The sequence below is a fragment of the Thamnophis elegans genome, chromosome 15 (genome assembly GCF_009769535.1).
Source record: "Thamnophis elegans isolate rThaEle1 chromosome 15, rThaEle1.pri, whole genome shotgun sequence".
Lineage (NCBI taxonomy): Eukaryota > Metazoa > Chordata > Lepidosauria > Squamata > Colubridae > Thamnophis > Thamnophis elegans.
In genome coordinates, this window is record NC_045555.1 from 43,929,892 (window position 1) to 43,954,129 (window position 24,238).

Here is a 24,238-nt window from a genome sequence, read left to right on the forward strand (position 1 = left end):
GGTTTTGTCGGTGAACCCTCCATACCTGCTGTGATTCAGAAAAATCAGAACTATTTTAAGGTTCTTTCTTCTACAGTGAATTTATAGGAAGGCAACACCGACCCTGTAATAATGCAGTAGCAGCTGTTTGGGACTGAAGCTAGTTGAATAGAGGGAACTCCTCTGTTTGTGAGCTCACACATTCATAGTTCACTTTATTATTTGCGCGGAGTTTTTCTGTGTGTTTCTCAGCAGAATCTGCTTTGATCCTGTCGACTAGTCTATTCTTTCTTCCATATTTCTTGTTGTGTTTTATAGCTAGTGTTATAACGAGAATGCTGTAAACATTCACGTGTCACACTTAGGCACCCCTGAATACCTTGTAGGGCAGGAAAGCAATCATATATATATACTCCAGAGGGGAGGAAAAATAAACAAAAATTTGCAAACGGGGTCGAGACTGTCATTGTGTCGAGTTCACTTTATTGTCATATTATTCCAATAAAATAACATACCCGGACTGAATGCCACTGTGAGCTTCATTTTGACTGTACAATGAAACAACTTCAAAATGAGAAAAGGGCAATAAATATCAAAGTGTTAAATCCAAAACATACAAATAGAAAATGTCAGTAACTTGGAAAATGCTAGCAAAACCTGGCAAAACCTCGTTTTCCATTGGCTTTTATGTTTTACCGAAGGCATTCTTCCCTCTGCATCACCTCAGATCCAGCACAGTTATTTTTATCTCTTTTTCAATGACATGTTTGCAGATCTGCAAAAGAAAACACCAGATTAATCTTAGATTATCTGTCATGAGGCAGCTGCTGCAAAATTAAATAATTTAAATCTGCAACAATTGAAGGGAAATGTGGATTTTATTTCACTGGGTTATTCGTCTGGGGACGAAGGTTCCCCTTTGATCCATATTGCAACCCTGAAAGAGGCATTTTCAAACAACAATGTTCTGTTCTTCCTTCCTTTGGAGAAGATAAAGATTTCCTTGAGTTAAGCTGGATTCCTAGTGATTTCATTTACACATCTATATAATTTTCATGATCAGCTTCTGGGATACATATATACATATATACATACATACATACATATGAATATGATAACGGAGGAGAGCCTGTGGCTTAGTGGTTAACACATCTGCCTAATATCAGCTTCTGGTATATATATATATATATATATATATATATATATATATATATATATGTGTGTGTGTGTGTGTGTGTGTGTGTGTGTGTGTGTGTGTGTATGTATGTGTGTATGTATGTATGTATGTATATATATATATATATATATATATATATATATATATATATATATATATATATATATATATGAATGATAACGGGGTGGGCATGGCCTGCATGGCAGCCAGTTTGACACCCCTGATCTAAAGGTTCTGCTTTGAATACCACGAAGCGCCCTCCCAGAAGGTAACAAGGAAAGCAGGTCATGAAGAGGATATGTAGCATCCCAGACAATCCTGCGGACTCTGCTAAAGCATCGTTTATGTGCCATGTCCCGGATAGAAGGAAGCAAACTGCCAATGATCTTTTCTGCCATCCTCACCACTCTCTGCACTGCTTTCCTGTCCGAAGCAGTAAATGGTTCCAAATATCATTCAGAATTACATCAGAGTCCAAGGCAGAGTTATCCTTAAAGTTCCAATTTAATAAGACAGACATGTTGGTACAATAATGCAATATGACAGGATGCTCTCGATCGTCCTTCTATAGAAAGTGGTAAGGACAGGGGAAGGAGGATGAACCTTTCCCATGGGACACACTGCTTCACCAGTTTATCTCACTGTTGAGTGACCAAGCAAGCCTATTTGTTAGCTGCACACCCAGAAACTTGATATTTCTAACGACCTCCACAGATGAATCGTTAAGACGCAGAGGTGTGTGTGGCTGTACCTGCCTTTTCTGAAATTGACAATAATCTCTTTAGTTTTTCCTACATTTAAAATGAGACTGTTTTTGTTACACCAGTTCACTAAACCCTCTACCACCTTGCTGTAAGCATCCTCATTGAGAAAGCATTCACCTCACTCATAGAGTGACACTGAGCGGTATATCTTTTAGCAATAGCAATAGCAGTTAGACTTATATACTGCTTCATAGGGCTTTCAGCCCTCTCTAAGTGGTTTACAGAGTCAGCATATTGCCCCCAACAATAATTCGGGTCCTCATTTTACCCACCTCGGAAGGATGGAAGGATGAGTCAACCTTGAGCCGGTGAGATTTGAACAGCCGAACTGCAGAACTGCAGTAAGCTGAAGTAGCCTGCAGTGCTGCATTTAACCACTGCACCACCTCGGCTTTTGTCTTTACAGAGGTTAGAATATGAACAAGACAGGAATAGTGAAGAAAACACTTTCATGACTATCTTGTTAGCAAACTCTGAATTCTGCAGACTGCAGTGCAATACATCTGGAAGGTGATGCTTTTGGGGACAGCAGCTATAGTAAATTATTATGTCCCAATTTAATTTCCATATCCTGCATCTGAGCCTCTCAATGCATCTGCAAGGTAATTTTTGCCTTTAGCAGTTTGGACAGAATTTCTATATTTTCACTGCAGGCATGTTTGAATTTGCCTCCATATTTCCTATCCAAAATGATGTAGGCAATGAACAGCAACACATATCTAAGTATTGTTGGGCTAATCTCGGTCCTGGTGCCATTCTTTTCCACCTTCCTGCCAAAATATAAACCTGAGATTTCTCCAAGCTGGCTGGTGATATGAATTGCACCATTTGGAGGAACTAGATTGGAGAAATTGGAGAAAGATTTTAACTTATACCACATTCCAGTGGTGGGTTTCAAATTTTTTTCGAACCTACTCTGTGGGTGTGGCCTCCTTTGTGGGAGTGGCTTGCCGGCCATGTGACCTGGTGGGAGTGGCTTGCCGGCCATGTGTTTTCTTTCTCTCTCTGTCTCTCTCTCTCTCTCTCTCTCTCCTTCCTTTTGTCTCTCTGTCCCTTTTTTCTTTTTTTCTTTCACCTCTCTCTCACTTTTTCTTTTTTCTTTTTTTATTTATTTCTTTATTTCCCTTTCTCTCGCTATGTGAGTCTGTCTGTCTGTCTGTCTGTGTGTGTGTGTAGTGGGTTTCAAAAATTTGACGAACCGGTTCTACCGAACTGGTGCGAACTGGTAGGAACCCACCCCTGCCACATTCCCATTCCTGCATGTTTGAATAGTGGGGCAGCGAATGTACAGAACGTTAAAAATGAATATGCTGCCCTTACATTAAATAGCTTAGGATCCTTGGTATGAGGGTGAAAGCTCTTCTTCTTACAAGCAGAAACTTCCAACATGCCAGCATTAGTAAGTCTGAAGATTCCCACCCTAGAAAACAAAAGAAATATTACATCTAAGAAAGCAGCGCTAACCCAACAATCATCTACAGCAGATAATGCTGATCTCAGTTGCACAAAGAATACAAGAACGTCGTGACATCTGCCTGCAAATTGAATTTGCAGCTGGCTACTAATGGAGACGCAGCATACAGTACTGAGAGGAGCCATTTACTCAACAATTTCAAGGCACTTCTTGAAAATTACATTAATGAAGAGTCTCCTTGTGGATAAACCTGTTACTACAATATTATGACAATCAAGGACTATCTAATGCTAAGAATAAATTTCCTTCTCATGCTGAGAGGCTTCCTTGCAAAGATAATCTTTCCCTGAATTAAGACAGTCATCCCTATAGCACATTTTTTTCCACAAATGATTTAAGTGATCTCTGAAATGATGGGCCAGAGGTCTGCGGTATTTTGATTGCTTCAGCAAAAAATGTTAAAATGACAAATAAAACCCTACTTTTGAAAAAAAAAAAAAAACACCACTTAAAAATGAACCAAAAATAGTTTAATGGTTTAACCAAGGCTAAACATATTGCATGTTACATGAAAAAGATAAATCCCTGGCATTTTTAACATAAAGGATGTAAATAAATATAGAGAAGACCACAAGCATAAAAATGTCACTACCATTTAATGAGACATTTTCTGGGCTATAATAACATGGTTTGGAGTACAGAGCAGGATTCACAAAGGTTTCTTTCTCTGGCCCACGGAGGAGAAGGAAGACTTCCATTAAGTCTTTATGTCTATGCATCTATCCCTAATATTTTCTTCCCCAAAAAAACTAAAATGTGAGTTGGTGATTTGAGAACCTGAGGTTCAATAATAAAACTATAAAGGTTTAATAAAACACACACACACACACACACAGAGGGGGGAGAGGGAGGGAGGGAGGGAGAGAGAGAGAGAGAGAGAGAGAGAGAGAGAGAGAGAGAAAGAGAGAGAAAGTATGGGAAGGCATAACAGAAGGCATAACATAGCAAAGAATATTCAGGAATTAAATTTGATTCTAAAGTGTACCATTATCTGTAAAGATTGAAACTCGTACAATATGTGTGTTCCCCTTTCTCCCTCAAATTGCCTTCTTGAGCATTTTACAGGTGACATAGAACACAATAAACCAAGAACGCATAGCATAGAACACAGGAAACTAATTATCTGAATGTAGCTATCTGAGGATGGGAAAGGAAGCTCAGACTCACTCATTATGTTTTGGTGAACAAACAATTGCAATGGCCTCTGGCAGCATCAGCTGATAAGAACAATGCGTATGAAGATCGACGCTGGATAAGAACGCCGTCTGGGTTGGATGGGACTGCAGAGAAAGGCAACATTTTACATAGCACGTGACTTTTTGTTCTATTTTATGAATACAAAAGGAGCAAGTCAGAATTAGTTGCGCTCACTTATCATTTGCTAAATAATACAGACATGTTATTTATTTCATCCACTCTGCCACAGATTCTTTTAAGTATACCCAAGTTAGTGGATTTCAAAAGTCAAGAGAGCTAACACAACACCACAGGTCCTTAGATATTCCACTCCCAAACTCATACAGGCTAGTACTCTATGTTCTCTACTCCACTCTTCCCCGTAGCTGTTACACCTCCTCCTCCTCCTGTTCCTCTAACTATTACTGCTTGTGAGTCCTATTGCTGGAGAATAGTAACTCTTTCTATGAGCTTCAGGCTGTTTTACAAACATACACCTACCTCCTTCTCTCTCTCTCTCTTTCCCACACAGAAACACCACCACACACAGCTGTCTCTCTGCTCAACTTTTATAGCCAGCAATTGCTGTGTTGGCTATGAAGAGTCTTAAAGAGGCAGCAGTCATAGATGGTGGCCATTTTGAGGCATCCTATTCTCCAGAGGTGGGTTCCTACCAGTTCGCACCTATTCGGTAGAACCGGTTCGTCAAATCTACCGAACCGATTAGAAGAGGTTCCACCAGTGGACCCGGAAAGCAGGCCACACCTACAGAAGAGGCTCCAAATTTTTTTGAAACCCACCACTGCTAAAGGGTTAGGGGTGCAAGGGTCTTGTAACTTGACAGCTTTAAGACTTGCATGCTTCAATGCCAGAGTTCCTGAGCCAACGTGACTGGAGGAGGAATTCTGGGAGTTGAAGTCCACAAGTCTTAAAGCTGTCAGGTTTGAAGACCCCTAGTTTTTTTTTTTTCTAAAGGGTTAGGATCTTGTAACTTGACAGCTTTAAGACTTGCATGCTTCAATGCCAGAGTTTCTGAATAGCTACTTGGACCAATACTAATTCATAATTTCATATCTGGTCACATGGGTGGCAAGCCACTCCCACAAAGGAGGCCACACCCACAGAGTAGGTTTGAACAATTTTTGAAACCCACCACTGCTATTCTCTCACAATGTCAAAACATGACTCCGGGTAGCTATCAAAAGTTTAAAAATGACATATAGAAAAACATAGTACATAGGCAACTGAAATAAAACTAGAACACTGTCAAGTCAATGTTTACATCACCACCTCACAGGTTCTGCTATACAGCCCAGCCACCATCTGTGGTGACATAGAGATGTCTTCAAGGCTTTATGAAAGGCTGATAGGCAATCTAATCTCCATGGGGATGATGTTCGAAATAGTTGATACCATAACAGAAAATGCTCTTTAGTATTGACCCAGGACATTTTTTCCATTTATTTATTAAACACATTTATGCAGCCACCCTACTCATACCGAGTGACTCGATGCCATACAATATTAATGTTGTAACTAATAGAAGAACTGATTGAGATTTAAGGAAAAAGGGGGGGGGAGGAGAAGCAATCACCAAATTTGAACTTTATTCAAACACTACATTTAAATATTGTTGCTCTAATGGTGTAGTGGAAAATCTTTGATGTAGGACATTGCACCCTTCTAACCTGACCTCCCATCACTCATTCCACAACTGACATCATCTCTCCTTCTGGAGCAGGGGTGGGTTTCAACCGGTTCGCGGCGGTCCCCGCGGACCAGTTGGTCGGCGAACCCGGAAGTAAGTAACTTCCGGGAACGGCGAAGGGCCCACCCGCCCGCCCGCGCTCCTTACCGGTGTTTGAAGGCTTCTGCGCTTCCACGCAGGCGTATGGCACATACAGCGCCTGCGCGATTCTCCACGAGCAGCTGGATGGCACATACAGCGCCTGCGCGAGTCTCCGCGAGCAGCTGGAGCATCGCACAGGCGCTAAGACGCATGCGTGAACTGCGCGCGTGCATGAGGACGCCGCCGGCCCCGTTCCAACCGAACCAGTTGGAACGGGATTAGCAACCCACCCTTGTTCTGGAGTGATCTTATTTGGAAACATTTTTTTTCAATTTAAAACTTTTTCAGGCCTACTTAGATCAAGGGAGACACTTCTGAATGAAGAAAGGTTAGATTTTGCCCCAAATCCAATCTACGTCATCTGTTAGAATGTACATATGACTATAAAAAGCAAACATATGTATGTAAAGATATGTTAGTCTGGGAGAAAGGAAACTGATCTGATCTAATACCAGATGGCATGGAGCTCTGAACATTAGCTTAAAGAAAATGCCATCTTACATTGGAATTTCCTCCTGCTGCAAGGAATGCCTACTATCTCGCCAAGCATACTTATCTCTACCTACATGGATCCATCCCAGCGTGAGAAGATCATGTTGGTCTTGAACGCCGAATAGCTCTTCCACATTCTCCATGTCACAATAGTCTGGTCCTGCAGACTGTTTTGGTACAATTACATGAGTAATAGTGAATTCATTATGAGTCTGTAAGACACAAGCCCAAGAAAATAGCTTAGAGGTGCCGAGGTGGCACAGTGGTTAGGAGTGCAGTACTGCAGCTACTACTTCAGCTGACTGCTAGCTGCAGTTCGGCAGTTCAAATCCCACCGGCTCAAGGTTGACTCAGGCTTCCATCCTTCCAATGAGGACCCAGATTGTTGGGAGCAATAGGCCGACTCTGCAAAGCGCTTAGAGAGGGCTGTAAAAGCACTGTGAAGTGGTATATAAGTCTAAGTGCTATTGCTATTAAAGACTCCAGAGACCATCCAAGACAAGCATTGGCATCAACCAAATTTTAGAACTATTTATTTCACAGCAGCTATGCTCATTTACACCAATCAATATTAAAGAATCTTCAAGACAACAGGCAGAACAGGGGCCCTGGAAGTTCCTGTACTAGGGAGCCTCTGTGTACTGCTACAAAAATGTCAAATGAACAAAGGAAATGAGTACAAATAAATTGGGACGGTAAGCCAGGGATGGGAGGCACGCTGGTGCGCTTATGCACCAGCCGAGGTGGCGCAGTGGTTGGGGTGCAGTATTGCAGGCCACTTCAGCTGACTGCTATCTGCAGTTCAGCGGTTCTAATCTCACCGGCTCAAGGTTGACTCAGCCTTCCACCCTTCCGAGGTGGGTGAAATGAGGACCCAGACTGTGGGGGCGATTATGCTGACTCTGTAAACCGCTTAGAGAGGGCTGAAAGCCCTATGAAGCGGTATATAAGTCTAACTGCTATTACTATTATGCACACCCCCTTTACGGACCTCTTAGGAATGGGGTGAGATCCACAGTAGACAGTTTAAGGTTGAAGTTTAAGGGTTTGAGGATGTAACAATAAATAATAAAATTCCAATAAAATTCCAACAATAAAATTCCAAGAATAAACCTCGTGGCCTACATAGAACTTATTTTCTTATATATTTATATGGCTATAAGTTACTGAAGTTTCTTAAATGATATGTATCTATTTTTAAAAAAAATAAAAATAAACACTATCATTTCCTTATTCTTATTATTTAAATTCCATTTTCTTGCCCAGAATATGTGAGTCTCATAAAAGCTGCTCAACAGTTCAAAGTAGACATACACAAAATGTTTTGAGGGGAAATACTTTTGAATTCAAAATACCCTATTTCAAACGCAACGCATCTGCATCTGAAAAGAGGATGGAGTGTTTTGTATATCTTAGAAGGGTGTTTTTTTTTAGTATTAATATTTCTCTTCTGAGTGTAAAACACTTGTTCAAGACACATCAAAATATTGTTTTAATCTTTGGCATATACAGGATTCTTCCTTGTTGGTTTGGATTTTAATTTGTTTTTATTGCTCCTGAGACAAAAACATTTATTGTAAATGTTACAAAAATGTTGCAACAGCTATTTACGTTTCATTCAAATTAGGGAACTTCACATTTCACACGTGACCCGTCAAAACCGCGGTCCACAAAAGCGCGCTCGACGAAAGCACGCATTTGACGTCATCACAGCGCGACAAAAAAAATTAAAAATTGAAATAAAAATAAAATTAAAGCAAGCCGATTCACATAAAGGTAAGGGTTAGGTTTAGGGTTAGGGTTAGGGTTAGGGTTAGGTTAAGGGTTAGGGTTAGGTTTAGAGCGTTAGGGTTACGTTTAGTGTTAGGTTAAGGGTTAGCGTTAGGTTTAGCGTTAGGTTAAGGGTTAGGTTTAGGGTTAGATTTAGGGTTAGGTTAAGGGTTAGGTTTAGGGTTAGGTTTAGGGTTAGGTATGGGGGGGTTAGGGTAAGGTTTTCGCTTTATTTTTACATTTATCGATCACAGTGCGATGTTTTCGTTGCGCTGTGATGACATCACGTACGCACTTTCGTCGAACGCGATTTTGTCGTCCGTGGTTTTGTGGTGGAACCCATTTCACAATGAGGCATTTCAAATTCAAAATGGTTTGAACTGAATTTAAAGCTATGCAAAATATGGTATTTAGTCCATGCTAGCATTTAGCTTTTTTTTACATTAAAAAATTGGCCACACAGTAAGGCTGTGTTTAGTACTTCTGTAATCTGAAGCAGCAGGAATAGCCTCAACTTCTCTTCTTGCACTAAGAAATAATTTAGAACTGCTGCCTCCTCCTGTTCAGGTAAGGATAAGATTATTGACTATAGATAAAAGCCACATTTATGAAGAGAACAGCTCAACACAAACATATATGACAAAGAACGGGAACAATCGCGCAGGTTTAGAGATGTGGAAGTTTTTTCATGCCTCAAAAGGCTGGAGGGTTCAAATGAATCCATTTTGAGGGAAGGCAATTAAGTCTTTGATATCAAAATGATTCGCATTACAATTAGCAATACCAACAGTAATAGCACTTTGTTTTATATACCGCTCCATAGTGCTTCACAGCACTGTCTGGGCATTTTACAATGTCAGCATATTGCCTCCCCACACACACACACAATCTGGGAAATCATTTTACCGACCTCCGTAAGGATAGAAGGCTGAGTCAACCTTGAGCCCATCAGAATCGAATTCTGGGCTGTGGGCAGAATGAGTCTTCAACGCTGCAATCTAACAGCTTCTTAGAAATGTGCCCATATGGATTTTGGATATTATTCCATTCTTAATCTCTGGAACATTCTCCCTATTTCCAAGATCGAACTAGCCTCGACTTTGGATATAAACTGATTGAAACATGTCTTTTTCAACTAATGTCTGAAGACTAACAGCTAGAAGAGCCAAGGTGGCGCAGTGGTTAAATGCAGCACTGCAGGCTACTTCAGCTGACTGCAGTTCTGCAGTTCGGCTGTTCAAATTTCACCGGCTCAGGGTTGACTCAGCCTTCCAGCCTTCCGAAGTGGGTAAAATGAGGACCCGGATTGTTGTTGGGGGCAATATGCTGACTCTGTAAACCGCTTAGAGAGGGATGAAAGCCCTATGAAGCGGTATATAAGTCTAATAAATAAATAATAATAATAAATAATAATAAATAATAATAAAGCTTTCCTTCCTGCCCAGTTTGCAGTAGACTATTTTATATTTTAGTTATTTACTGAGGGTTATGATTATGTTTATATCTTTAATTGTTTCCATTATCTGTAAGTCTTCTAGGGATACGTAATGGTAGTAAAGAAATACGGAAAATAAAATTAATTTTAAAATAAACAGATTGATTCCTAAAGGTAAAGATTCCCCTCACACATATGTGCTAGTCATGCCCCACTCTAGGGGGCGGTGCTCATCTCCGTTTCAAAGCCGAAGAGACAGCTTTGTCCGAAGATGTCTCCATGGTCATGTGGTTGGCATGACTTAATGCCGAAGGCGCATGGAACTCTGTTAGCTTCCCACCAAAGGTGATTCCTATTTTTCTACTTGCATTTTTTACATGCTTTTGAACTGCTAGGTTGGCAGAAGCTGGGACAAGTAATGGGAGCTCACAGAGTTATGCGGCGCTAGGAATTCGAACTGCTGAAATGCTGGCCTTTCTGATCAACAAGCTCAGCGTCTTAGCCACCGAACGACCGATTCCCTGATTTGTAATGTACATAAGTAACGGGAGGTCATTCCATTTTATGTGGCACTAGGGATGCGAACCACCAAACTGCCAGTGTTTCTTATTGACAACCTCAAAGTCTTAGCTATCCATTTTTATTGATTCCTAATGGGATATTTTTTCTAAACTACTGCAGCTAAACATCCCAAAGTATTAGAGACCCAAATAATTCTTTAACCAACAAGTAAAAGATATTGAATTGCTGAAGTTCTCCGAGCTGTTCTTCCTTTTATATCATTTTCTGGGAAGGATTGGTTCACCCCAGCTTGAAAGTTTTACAAAATCATTACTAAGAATAACAGATAATTGGTCTCTTTGCTAAGTGGCAAAGATTCACTGAGGTATTGATTAAAATTCCCAAACACAAATGATGAGTCAAATGATTTAGTTCTATAGAACTTCTAAATAAATCCCTACAGATTAAAATTGCATTATATATTTTCTTACTGAATGTACATAGTCTGCAATCACCCAAAAAGCTTATATAGTACCAAAACCCATCAAGGTTCAAGGTTCATTTTATTTATATGCTATTCCCGGCGGGACTCAGGGCGGCGCACAAACCCAAGGAAGGGAAGGGAAACACAAGAACTACAACAAAAAGTACAGGGAATTTAAAACAACCAACAGCCACACGATTCGAGAGGGGAAGGGAACTCATCGACCCCAGGCCTGCCGACACAGCCAGGTTTTAACGGCTTTTCGGAAGGCCTGAAGAGAGGTGAAGGTCCGAATCTCTGCGGGGAGCTCATTCCAAAGGGCCGGAGCCGCCACAGAGAAGGCCCTCCCCCGGGTAGTAGCCAGATGACATTGGCTAGTAGACAGAACCCGGAGGAGGCCTAATCTGTGTGATCTAATGGGTCTTTAGGAGGTAATTGGCAGCAGGCGGTCTCTCAAGTACCCAGGTCCAATACCATGAAGGGGTCTTCATCAGCCCCACTTCCCCAGTAACACAAAACCATCATCAGCCCCACTTCCCCAGTAACACAAAAATCATATCACAAATCAGACAGTGAAGAACAAGAACAAAATCTTCCCATTCTCCCTCATGCCATGGGAAATCATTCTTCATAGCAACAATCATTTCCTATGGATAGGTCCCTAAATCATGTCTCATCACTGATCTTCACAGCCTTTCTGAGCCAAGGTGGCGCAGTGGTTAAATGCAGCACTGCAGGCTACTTCAGCTGACTGCAGTTCTACAGTTCGGCTGTTCAAATCTCACCGGCTCAAGGTTGACTCAGTCTTCCATCCTTCCCAGGTGGGTGAAATGAGGACCCGGATTGTTGTTGGGGGCGATATGCTGACTCTGTAAACCGCTTAGAGAGGGCTGAAAGCCCTATGAAGCGGTATATAAGTCTAACTGCTATTGCTATTTCTGATCAGGTGGCCTTCCTGAATGACAGCAGGTTTGGTGCTGATCTGATCTTGGGAAAAATGCCAGGAAGGTCTCGGCTACAGCACATTGATTATTTGCATCACCCCCCCACACACACACACACCCCGAATCCAGAAGTTTCTAAAAGTGTGGTCCGAATCAATGGCCTGGCTTTTTTTTAGTAATTTTATCAGATTTGGCTGATTGTTTTTTTCCTTGACTATCTTAAAATTGTTTGAGGCTAGTTTATAAATTTCAATATAAATTTTAAAAAAATTAAGTGTTTTACTTGAGAAATCTTATTAAACTCAGATAACTCCACTCCATATTAAAGTATACAGGATAAAGCTGCTACAGACTGGATTTTAAAACTTTTTTCAGTTTTAGTTTGATTAGAATTATTTTAATACAGATACATATATGTCCTTAGGGCCTGCAGTCAACATTTCATATGAGAGTCATGGTTTAGAGACAGCTAAACAAGCATTATTCAACAGCAAAAGAAAGAGAGAAAAAAGAAAAAAAATCCAAGTTACCCTATATTTGCTAAAATGCTTTCTTCCTTCCCTCCAAAGAATCTGGCGCAACATACCCATCATTGTATTTAACATCACTTTGCTTCTAATAAAATTTCACAAAAACTAAGAAAAATGCAATGCAGAATCACAAAAAGGAAGCAGGAAAATAGCTTAATAGTTGCAGGTTTAAGATCAAGAATATTGCCACGAAAGTAGCAAGCAGCACATAAAAGATTTATTGAAAAGACCCTCACAGAGGGGGGGGAAAAAAACCCTCGCTTATCACATCAGTACACTGATGTTTCAGATATACTTTCATTATGTTGTCATAACAAAAAACTCGTTCCAGTCAAAGTACCATTCGAAGTGCCTTTGCCATACAAATGTGAAGGTTTTATTGTACCAGTTTTCCACAGAGAATGCCACACGTCTCTATTCCTCTTGCGGTGTTTGGGTCTGCCAGCAGCAAAAACTTGTGACAAAGATCACTGGGTAGAACCACACTTCGCAGTCCTTCGGTAGCATCGTCTAACAAAGAGAAGTGAGAGAGTGACACTTAGACAACAGTCCACAGTATGTGTTCTCATACCACATAATCTGAAAAGCACTCAGCAGGCAGTGTGCTGTTTTAGAGTCGGTGTTTTAAGTGTTCAGCGCTACAGCTGATCTAAAGACTATAGATCTGACTTATCCTGATCAAAACAGACTTTTTGGGCCTGATTCCCCTTTTGTTTCTTTATTGTTTCTTTACGTGGCACGACAAAACCGCGATCCACTAAAGCGCGCCCGATTAAAGCGCGTCGCGGACGTCATCAGCAGTGCAACAACAGCGACCGCGGAGAAAAAAGGGCGCTTTAAAAAGCGCTTTGAAAGCAAGCCGATTCACGTTAAGGTAAGGGTTAGGGTTAGGGTTAGGTTAAGGGTTAGCGTTAGGTTAAGGGTTAGCGTTAGGTTTAGCGTTAGGTTAAGGGTTAGGTTAGGGTTAGGTTTAGGGTTAGGTTAAGGGTTAGGTTTAGGGTTAGGTTTAGGGTTAGGTTTCGGGGGGTTAGGTTTAGGTTTAGGGGTTAATTTTAGCTTTAGCGCTCACAGCGTGCTTTTTTCGTCGCGCTGTGATGACGTCAGGTACGCGGTTTCGTCGAGCGCGCTTTAGTCGAACGTGGTTTTGTGGTGGAACCTTTATTTATTCTTTATACTAAGAAATGATAAGAGCCGTGGTGGCACAGTGGTTTGAATGCAGTATTGCAAGCTAACTCTGCCCATTGCCAAGAGTTCGATCCTAACCAGTTGGGAGGTTGGTGCTTTCTGAGATCGGTAAAACGAGGTCCCAGACTGTTGGGGGCAATATGCTGACTCTGTAAACTGCTTAGTGAAGACTACAAAGCAGTATATAAGTCTAAGAGCTGTGATGGCTCCGTGGTTAGAATGCAGTACTGCAGTCTACTTCTGCTGACTGCCGGCTGCCTGCAATTTGGCAATGGTTTCTTGTGCCGAATTGATCACTCTCGGTAGTGCCTTCTGCAGCTGTTAAACCAGCGTACCATACTGTAATGCAGTACGTGAGGACCAGGGGTGGGTTTCTCGCCCCGTTCCAACCGGTTCGGTTGGAACGGGGCCGGCGGCATCCTCGTGCACGTGCGCAGTGCACGCATGTGTACTAGCGTCTGTGCGATGCTCCAGCTGCTCCTGGAGGATCGTGCAGGCGCTGTATGTGTCCTGCGCAGCATGGAAGCGCAGAACTCGTCAAAACCGGGTAAGGAGCGCGGGCGGGCGGCTGGGCCCTTCGCCATTCCCGGAAGTTACTTACTTCCGGGTTCGCCGACCAACCGGTTCGCGGGGACTGCCACGAACCGGTTGAAACCCACCCTTGGTGAGGACACTTTCTATCGTGGACTGATAAAAAGAGATCATCAGCCATTGTTCTACCTGTTTTTTTCCGCAGGACTCTAAGGAAATGAAGTCTCTGTTGGGCCTTGCCAATCACCACGGACGTGTTGTTTCTCCAAGTGAGATCTTGACTAATAAGCACTCCCAAGAATTTAAAAGAGGAAATCCTCTCCACACAGCCCCCCTCGATATACAGTGGGGCAGGTTCCTCTTTGTGCTTCCGGAAATCTAGCACCATCTCTTTTGTCTTACTAGTATTTAGATGTAAGAGCCGAGGTGGCGCAGTGGTTAAATGCAGCACTGCAGGCTACTTCAGCTGACTGCAGTTCTGCAGTTCGGCTGTTCAAATCTCACCGGCTCAGGGTTGACTCAGCCTTCCATCCTTCCGAGGTGGGTAAAATGAGGACCCGGATTGTTGTTGGGGGCAATATGCTGACTCTGTAAACCGCTTAGAGAGGGCTGAAAGCCCTATGAAGCGGTATATAAGTCTAACTGCTATTGCTATTGTAAGTTGTTTTTCGAGCACCATGCGGATACCTTCTGGACTTCTTCCCTGTATGCTGATTCGTCCCCTCCAGTTATGAGACCCAGTACCATTGTGTAATTCCATCCTTCCAAGGTCAGTAAAATAAGGATTGTTGGAGGCAATATGCTGGCTTTGTAAACTCCTTAGAGGGGCTGTAAAGCACTGTCAAGCGATATATAAGTCTAAGTGCTTTGCTATCGCTAAGTGCCATTGCTATCGCTATAGAATTATCGATAAAACCTATCCAGCCAATAACTTAGAAAGGTAAACGACAACAAAAATTTTACTTTCTTACTCTGAACGGCACTTAAGGTAGCAGCTGGCTTTAAGGCCCGACTGATTGGAGGAGAGTGACTAGCAGAAGCATCACACTTGTTGGCTATTATTTTGGGGAAAGTATTGTTCAGGTGTGGAGCAGGCGACAATGTGTTCGCATCAGCTGGCTCTGATGTAACTGAATTATTCTTAGTTTTCTGACCCCGAGCGATTTCTTGCTTTTTTAACTGATCTTCAAAGAATTGAAACTGTTCTGTTGCCAGTTGCTGTTGACGGATCTGTGCAATCCGTTTCTTTTCTGCCTCAATTAATTTCTCTTGCTCTAGTTTCTTCAGTAATTCAGCTTTGCCTTTGTTCTGGAAAATAGAATACATTAAAAGAACACGTCATTGGCTAAACACGGTTAATCCAAATGAGAAGGGTACAATGCATTTAAACAACATGAAGCATAACAGATCTGAATATTTTAATATCCGTTGCATTTACCAAGAACTTCTCCAGATGTTACTAACATCTGAAGAGTGGTGCTGCAACATCATTCTCCAGATGTTGATAACTCCAGCAGCCAGCTCTAGCCCGGCATGGCTAAAATGAGGACTGCTAACAGCTGCAAATCAGGAACATCTGGAAGACCAAAGGGTCAAGTTTCTATACTTAAAATAGATTTTAAAAGCGAAGGATCTGGATCTGGAAGATGATTAATTCTTCGGACCGGAGATTTTCTCCAGCTTAATTTATTCTGATTATTGAAGTCCCAATATTAGACTGCTAGAATTCAATACCTCTCTAATGTCTGAATAATTATTTGCCACCGTCTGCCCCATTTTGCAAATTTCATTAGGTCATATTTACTCAAAACTTTGCCAGCATGTTTAGTTTGAATTTGGGAAACAAAAACTTATATCACAAATATACAGTATAATAGACAGGAAAGGACTGCAACCTTAACTAAATCATTAGGCTCATGTGAAATAAATCTGGAGAGTTACATTGCATTTTAGAAAGTTATTCATAGAGAAAGTGCCAGAAGAAAATATATTTTGCTATTTGCACATGCATCCAGAAGAAGCTGTTTCTTGGTGCACATTTCATACTCATTACACATTTTATCTTGTAATGTTTTAGTATTGGAAGAAGACTCCATATACAAAAGCAAATACAATCTCACCAACAATATAATGTTAGGCTACAAAAACACACATAATTGCTTCTAGTGAATATCAACAACAACTCTCCATCTCTGCAATATTTCAGCAAAGAAATATTCTTGGCATTGACTGTCTTTGTTTTCAGCACCAAGGAATTTTTTAAAAAATTTTCTCGGGCCTTTTCATTTATATCAATATCTTAATTATTCATATTTATGGTGCACAGAAACTTTTAACTGCTCTGATTGCTGCTTTTGTTTATGTTACTGTCTGTCTTAATGATTATTGCAATACTAATTTTAACTTAATGGATTGTAAATTGCAGTAGAAAAACTTAGTTCCAAAGGGTAGCACAACATTTTAAATTGTAAATAAATAATGGGGGCCATTAGGCCCCAACTTAAAACCTAATTATTTTCATAGGTTTTAAGTAGCTTCTCTAAAGGAGAACAGTTGTAATTTTCAAACAGTGATAAAAACACCTAAGGACACAAAAAGGCATTTAAGAAAATTGTATATCTGGTTCTTCTGTCTGGAATAGAGCAGCAAAGATTGGCAAAAGAAATCAGTGCATTTTCAACAATTGCTGACACTGGAACAAGGCATTCTTTGCGATGAGTAGACGACAATGGATTGTATGTACTCTTATCTCTTATTTAGTTGATAACACGGCATTGCTCAGGTACTTTTTATAGGGGGAAAATGTCCGGACCAAATATAATTTCTAATGTTGGATTTTTCCCCTTAACAGAGGAAGCCCCCTTGTGGAGTACTGTAAAGCTGTTATCATGGCAACTCCACTGCACTGTACAGTAGAAGCCATTTTAAGGCACAACAGGCTGTATCTTAACAGAACACAGACATCAAGGGGCGTTAGGATTGTCTTACCCCCACAGTATTTTTTTCCCAGAGGGTAAGTCATCTGTGTTCCAAGTTTGGTTGAAAATGCTCTAGGCGTTCCAGAGTTATGCTGGAACACACACAAACGTGTGTGTGTGTGTTCTGCCTTTATTATTGTTTACAAATAACTCAAGGCAGTGAACATAGCCAACACTTGTTCCTCTTCCTATTTTCCCCACAACAACAACCTGTGAGGTGAGTTGGGCTCAGAGAGAGAGAAAAAATGACTGGTCCAAAGTCACCCAGCTGGCTTTCATGCGCGCACATGCGCACCAAGCAGCTGCTCTTCTGGTTTCCGGTGCTCCCATGTGCATGAAGACTAGTAGCCAGCATGCCAGAACCTGGAAGAGCAATAGGCAATGACTCACTTGCCCGGAGAGATGGCTCTGCATGCCAGTTCTGGAACTCGTGCCATAGGTTCACCATCACAGCACTAGACAAAACTGGTTCTTTGATGCTGGCATTGTGACATTCATTATCAGCTCAATTGAGTGTCCATAGATCAGTAATGATACGAAACCAAGATAATGACTGTACCTGCAGAATTACAGGCCTTTAGGCACATATATGATATTGTGTACACATCTGAAGAGGAAGGGCTTGGATCAAATAGTTGTACTTACCATTACCATCCTTGCCCCTTCCTTCTCTGATACCCCCATGTGAAAGAAGAAAAATGTTCTTGCGAGTTAGCCTTGCGAGTTAGTCCGGACAAGAAGCACACTCAGGAATACTAGTTCCACCTTGATTGTAAGGTTATATTGACAGGTTCCACCACAAAACCGCGTTTGACTAAAGGGCGCTCGATGAAACCGCGTAGCTGATGTCATCACAGCACGACAACAGCGCGGAGAAAAAAGCACACTATAAACGCTAAACCTAAGATTAACACCTAATCCTAAACCTAACCCTTAACCTAACCCTAAACCTAACCCTTAACCTAACGCTAAACCTAATCCTAACCCTTAACCTAACCCTAAAGCTAACCCTAAACCTAACCCTTACCTTAAGTTGAATCGGCTTGCTTTCAAAGTGCTATTTAAAGCGCCCTTCTTTCTCCGCGCTCGCTGTTGTCGCCCTGTTGATGACGTCAGTGACGCGGTTTAATCGGGCGCGCTTTAGTCGAGCGCGGTTTTGTTGTGCCACGATATTAACAGAATCTTGCAAGTCTGAAATTACATCTTTCCCCATCCCCTTGTTTCTACTATCCAAGAAACTAGAGAGGGTTTCCTTCTGATGTAACTGCCACACTTACAATCCTTCTGCAAACTCAGGTGCTTATCATCTCACTGTTGTCTTGTCTGTGGCAATTCATCCTATCTGCCAAAGTCATTCCCACACACATTACACAAAAAGGACCAGCATGTGGTGGGATGAGAAGGAGGGGGGATTTTCAGGAGGCAGTACATTCAGTGGAGAAACCTAATTAAGAGACTATTCAGTTTCAAGATGTGTGTGGGCGGTAGGAAGAGAGATTCAGGATAGCCACCCTAGAATCTTAAGATACGTCTATTAGGTTAGAAGCAGAGGTGGGTTCCTACTAGTTCGCACCAGTTCGGTAGAACCGGTTCGTCAAATCTACCGAACCGGTTAGATGAGGTTCCACCAGAAAGCAGGCCACACCTACAGAAGAGGTTCCAAAAATTTTGGAAACCCACCACTGACACACACACACACACACACACACACACAGGCAGACTCACACAGAGAGAGAAAGAGAAAGAGAAAGAAAGGAAGAAAGAAAGAAATAAAGAAAGAAAAAAAGAAAGAAAAAGTGAGAGAGAGATGAAAGAAAAAAAGGAAAAAGGGACAGAGAGAGACAAAGGGAAGGAGAGAGAGAGGGAGGGAGAGAAAACACATGGCCGGCAAGCCAATCCCACCAGGTCACATGGCCAGCAAGCCACACCCACAAAGGAGGGCACACCCACAGAGTAGGTTCGAAATTTTTTTGAAACCCACCACTGGTTAGAAGATATGGCTTTAGTCTGGCAAGATTCTGTCTCTTTGGTGTAAGCTTATAAAGAATTGGACTCAACTGGATTTCACTGTTTTTTTGTCTCTGAGCTTGGCCTGATATAACATCACTCAATGGAAAATGTTGTTGCTTCCAAGACCTCATAACACTTTTCATCAGGGCGATTATAAAGCCACATCAACTTTCTTTTATATCACCTGGACATTTTAAGGCAAAAGCAGTCACTTTGTCTAAACTAAAATGAAAGATAACAGTTTTAAAATTGCTATTTAGTTTATAGTAGCTTTCACCACAAATTTATATAAATTTGTATACATTTATAATTTATACAAATTATAAATGTATAATTTTTGCTTTGGCACTGCTATTCAGAGAATGTACGAGTTTATACTTATCTATATAGCTGAAAAGTAAAAGGCACCTTATCTTGCATGTATTCCTGGTATTCTTCATTGTATTTCTTTAACAACTCTTTCTTCAATTCATCAGTCCTTGGAAATGCTACATCCTTCAGTTTCTTTGTTAGAGAGAAAATAAGAGAAATAAAATGCAACTTTAGACACATATACATACACACAAACATATACAAACACACACATAAATACTTCTGATGCTTCATGTGCCAATTAGCTTAACTCTACAGGTAGAACAAATGATTTACTAGTATAGAATTAAATTACATGAAGGCTAGAAATTGGAGACTGTGAGTTCTAGTCCCATCTTAGCCATGAAAGCCAGCCATAAAGCACTTGTGGAAAACAGCTCCAGCTGCAGAATATTTATCAATAAAGTTGACATTAAATGGCAAGTTAATTCTTTCTATCAACACAAAGATTATGCAACTACAGGTACTCCTTAACTTACAACCATTCGTTTAGCGGATGTTTGAAGTTACAATGGCACTGAAAAAAGTGACTTATGACCCTTTTTCACACTTACGACCGTTAAAGAATTCCCATGGCCACATGATCAAAAAGCAGACATTTGGGAACTGATTCATAAGTAGCAATAGCAATAGCAGTTAGACTTATATACCGCTTCATAGGGCTTTCAGCCCTCTCTCAGCGGTTTACAGAGTCAGCATATCGCCCCAACAACAATCCGGGTCCTCATTTTACCCACCTCGGAAGGATGGAAGGCTGAGTCAACCCTGAGCTGGTGAGATTTGAACAGCCGAACTGCAGAACTGCAGTCAGCTGAAGTAGCCTGCAGTGCTGCATTTAACCACTGCGCCACCTCGGCTCTATGACAGTTGCAATGTCCTGGGGTGGTGTGAACATCTTTTGTGATCACCTGACAAGCAAATGTGTCCCTAACTTAACTGCAGTGATTTACTTAACAGCTGTGCCAGGTAAGGTCGTAAAATGGAGTGAAATTCACTTAACAACAGAGGTGGGTAGCTCCCGGTTTGGCCAAACTGGTAGTGGTGGTGATGGCGGGAGGCTTCCCCCACCCACCCACCCTGACATTTCCGCACATGCGCAGAAGCATCGCATGCGCGCAGGAGCAAACCAGTAGTAAAACTGGTAGAAACCCCCCACTGCTTAACAAGTCTCGCTTAGCAACAGAGATTTTGGGGTCAGTTGTGGTCGTAAATCAAGGACTCATTCCACCTTTGGGTAATAGACAAAACATTCCTCAGATTATAGATTGTTAACTAATTTTCAGGATTTTTAAAAAAAACCCTCAAGCTTGAACCTAGCATCAAAAAAAAATCAAATACTGATTACAATTTGTAAATTTGAGCCTTAACAGGTCAATAAGAGCATTCAACATTCTCAGGCCACTGTCAGGGATTTTCTTTCATGGGTCATTCTTGGAAAAAGAGAGAAATCCCCTAGACGGCCGTTTCTTTTGAAAAAAAGACACTCTACCTTCATAATATCCTGTTTCTCCGGAACCGCACATTGCTGGTAGTCTCGGTGACACGGCAGCTTCTCTACAAACAAACTGGAAAACACACACAGACACACACAGACACACACATTTACCCCTTTGCAAGCCCGATGAACTAATGCTAACGCTTTTCCACTGAGACCACTGCAAAATAGATAAATGAGGTTAGAAGGAATGTTTTTTCTTCTTCTTTCATTCACAGGAGCTTTCCGTATCTTTGAAGTTTACATTAGCAGTGCTGCTACCGCCGTTTTCCCGAAAATAAGCCCTCCCCGGATAATAAACCCAATCGGACATTTGAGTGCATGCGCTAAAATAAGCCCTCCCTGAAAATATTGCAACACAGTACCATGCTCACTGCTTCCTGCACCTCAAACATAATAAGACCTCCCCGAAAATTAGGCCAAGTGCTTATTTCAGGGGTCAAAAGAAAATAAGACCCTGTCTTATTTTTGGGAAACACGGTATTCTATTGTTGGGTCCTTCAGGCTCAAAGACTGCAATACAATATTCAGAGTTTTGAAGGGATATTTAGCTATTCTGAAAGTCCATTAGCGTGTGGCCCTCTGAAACTGTTCGGGAAAGGGATCTCTACTCACCCCCCACCTCCTTCTAAACACAAAATGGTCACACCAAAGCTTCACTTGGCCATCTGAACAGTTAGAAATGATGAATGGGCAGAAGCCTCTTCCACCTCGGCCAGACAGTAAGTACCAGAAGAGTGTGGCACGACAAAACCGCGGTCCACTAAAGCGCGCCCGATTAAAGCGCGTCGCTGACGTCATCAGCAGTGCGACAACAGCGACCGCGGAGAAAAAAGGGCGCTTTAAAAAGCGCTTTGAAAGCCGATTCACGTTAAGGTAAGGGTTAGGGTTAGGGTTAGGGTTAGGGTTAGGGTTAGGGTTAGGGTTAGGGTTAGGGTTAGGATTAGGGTTAGGTTAAGGGTTAGGGTTAGGATTAGGGTTAGGTTAAGGGTTAGGGTTAGGTTTAGGGTTAGGTTAAGGGTTAGCGTTAGGTTTAGCGTTAGGTTAAGGGTTAGGTTTAGGGTTAGGTTTAGGGTTAGGTTAAGGGTTAGGTTTAGGGTTAGGTTTCGGGGGGTTAGGTTTAGGGGTTAATTTTAACTTTAGCGCTCACAGCGTGCTTTTTTCGTCGCGCTGTGATGACGTCAGGTACCCGGTTTCGTCGAGCGCGCTTTAGTCGGCCGCGGTTTTGTGGTGGAACCCCAGAAGAGGCCTTGAATGAATGGGAGAGTCATTTCCATGTGAGATGCACCCTGTGGTACCCCTGCATCTAATGATACTAATCGTGAAGGGCTTCATCAATTCAAAGTACTGCTCGTTTGAAGGCATAAGCCAAGGTGGTGATGGCATAAGCCAAGCTTGCGATGGTGACCAGAAGGTTGGTAGTTCAAGACCCAAGTGCTGCATAACGGGGTGAGTGCCCGTTCTTGCCCCAGCTCCTGCCTGTTCTGACCTAGGCTTCCCCAAAAAGCATGAAGCAGATTCCTGGTCCTGACCAAACTAATGTGAATTCCTCTCATTCACATTCAGCAAAGGCCTGGTAAACAGTCTTTCAAAGGTGAATTTATGACCACAGACCTTATCTAGCTTGGAAAGCTGTTATGTAAATATTTTCCAAAGGCAAGTGCTGTGCAAGAAAAGACTTGGCAGAGAGTCTCTGAGATTCACGGACAGATCTTCACATTCCTTAAATGAATGAACGAACAAACGAATTGTTTCCTACAGAAGACCATTTACCTTTTGCTCCTCTTTTGTTTGCTATGGGATAGGCCACTCACCATCCACCTGTGGCTTTACTTCCAAACTGACCTTGATTTCTTAGCTGTTCTTTTCTTGTGGCAGCTCTGCGCATGCACACACTGGGAACCAGGCTCCAGCTGTTCCTCTGCCTCACTGCTGTCTAGCTCCGAAAGCAGATGAGAACTATCAGACGGCCTTGGCCCCATTTCTACCTTTGACGCATAGCCCTCGTCAGAGCCTTCCCTAGTCTCCAGGACTGGCGGCAGCCATGGACTAACAGCATGTGATTGCTTCTAAAAGGTAAAGGTTCCCTTTGCACATATGTGCTAGTCATGCCCAACTCTAGGGGATGGCGCTCATCTCCATTTCAAAGCCTAAGAGCTAGCACTGTCCGAAGACGTCTCCGTGGTCATGTGGCCGGCATGACTAAATGCCGAAAGCGCATGGAATGCTGCTACCTTCCCTCCAAAGGTGGTCCCTATTTTTCTACTTGCATTTTTGACATGCTTTCGAACTGCTAGGTTGGCAGAAGCTGGGACAAGAAAACGGGAGCTCACTCCGTTACGCGGCATTAGGGATTCGAACCGCCGAACTGCCAACCTTTCTGATCGACAAGCTCAGCGTCTTATCCACTGAGCCACCACGTCCCCGTAATTGCTTCTGGACAGTTGCAAATCAGTGCTTTCTCTCATGACCTCACATGTTCCCAAAACCTTTCTGAAATTGAATCCAAAGTCCTAATCAGTATATTCTGCTAGTCCTGTACCAAGATTAATAAAATTAGTATAATTTCTAGTGTGTATTTTCAAACTGATCCTTACGTTATAAATTTATTGTAGAGGACGAAGGCATTCTCAAGATTTCCCTCTTCCAGGTAGACAGAAGCCATGCGCTCCATCTCCACTCCGGATCTGAAGTAGCGTCGGGGTGTAATGTCTTCATTTATTGTGATGTTACAGCCAAGCTTGCTTAAGGCACGGACACGCTCCTCTGGGCTCAAGGAAATATCTGTGTGGTCAGGAATAGCTGCTAACCTTTTCTGTTAAAACAGAGGTCATACGCTGCATTTTATTTTGACAGGTGACTTTGATTCATGTATGTTCAATATTTCTGATAGGCAAAGGAAATTATGGGCTAGATACACCCCACCAGGGGTGGGTTTCAACCGGTTCGCGGCAGTCCCCGCGAACCGGTTGGTCGGCGAACCCGGAAGTAAGTAACTTCCGGGAACGGCGAAGGGCCCGCCCGCCCGCCCGCGCTCCTTACCGGTTTTTGAAGGCTTCTGCGCTTCCACGCAGGCGCATGGCACATACAGC

The 24,238-nt window shown here is 42.1% G+C and overlaps 1 protein-coding gene across 1 annotated transcript in view; it reads right to left on the reverse strand.

Annotated features, from left to right (window-relative positions):
- Nucleotides 1–445: 445 nt before the first annotated feature.
- The window catches only part of LOC116518788 (AMSH-like protease), a 37,289-nt gene continuing 13,496 nt past the window's right edge, over nucleotides 446–24,238 (reverse strand). The window contains exons 3-11 of the mRNA XM_032232318.1: nucleotides 23,744–23,961; nucleotides 21,141–21,216; nucleotides 19,688–19,783; nucleotides 15,263–15,599; nucleotides 12,961–13,085; nucleotides 6,986–7,123; nucleotides 4,562–4,674; nucleotides 3,241–3,340; nucleotides 446–754 (exon numbers count right to left, since the gene is read on the reverse strand). Of these exons, the coding sequence (XP_032088209.1) occupies nucleotides 698–754; nucleotides 3,241–3,340; nucleotides 4,562–4,674; nucleotides 6,986–7,123; nucleotides 12,961–13,085; nucleotides 15,263–15,599; nucleotides 19,688–19,783; nucleotides 21,141–21,216; nucleotides 23,744–23,961 (1,260 nt within the window). The 3' untranslated portion in view covers nucleotides 446–697. The remainder of the gene's footprint in view (nucleotides 755–3,240; nucleotides 3,341–4,561; nucleotides 4,675–6,985; nucleotides 7,124–12,960; nucleotides 13,086–15,262; nucleotides 15,600–19,687; nucleotides 19,784–21,140; nucleotides 21,217–23,743; nucleotides 23,962–24,238) is intronic.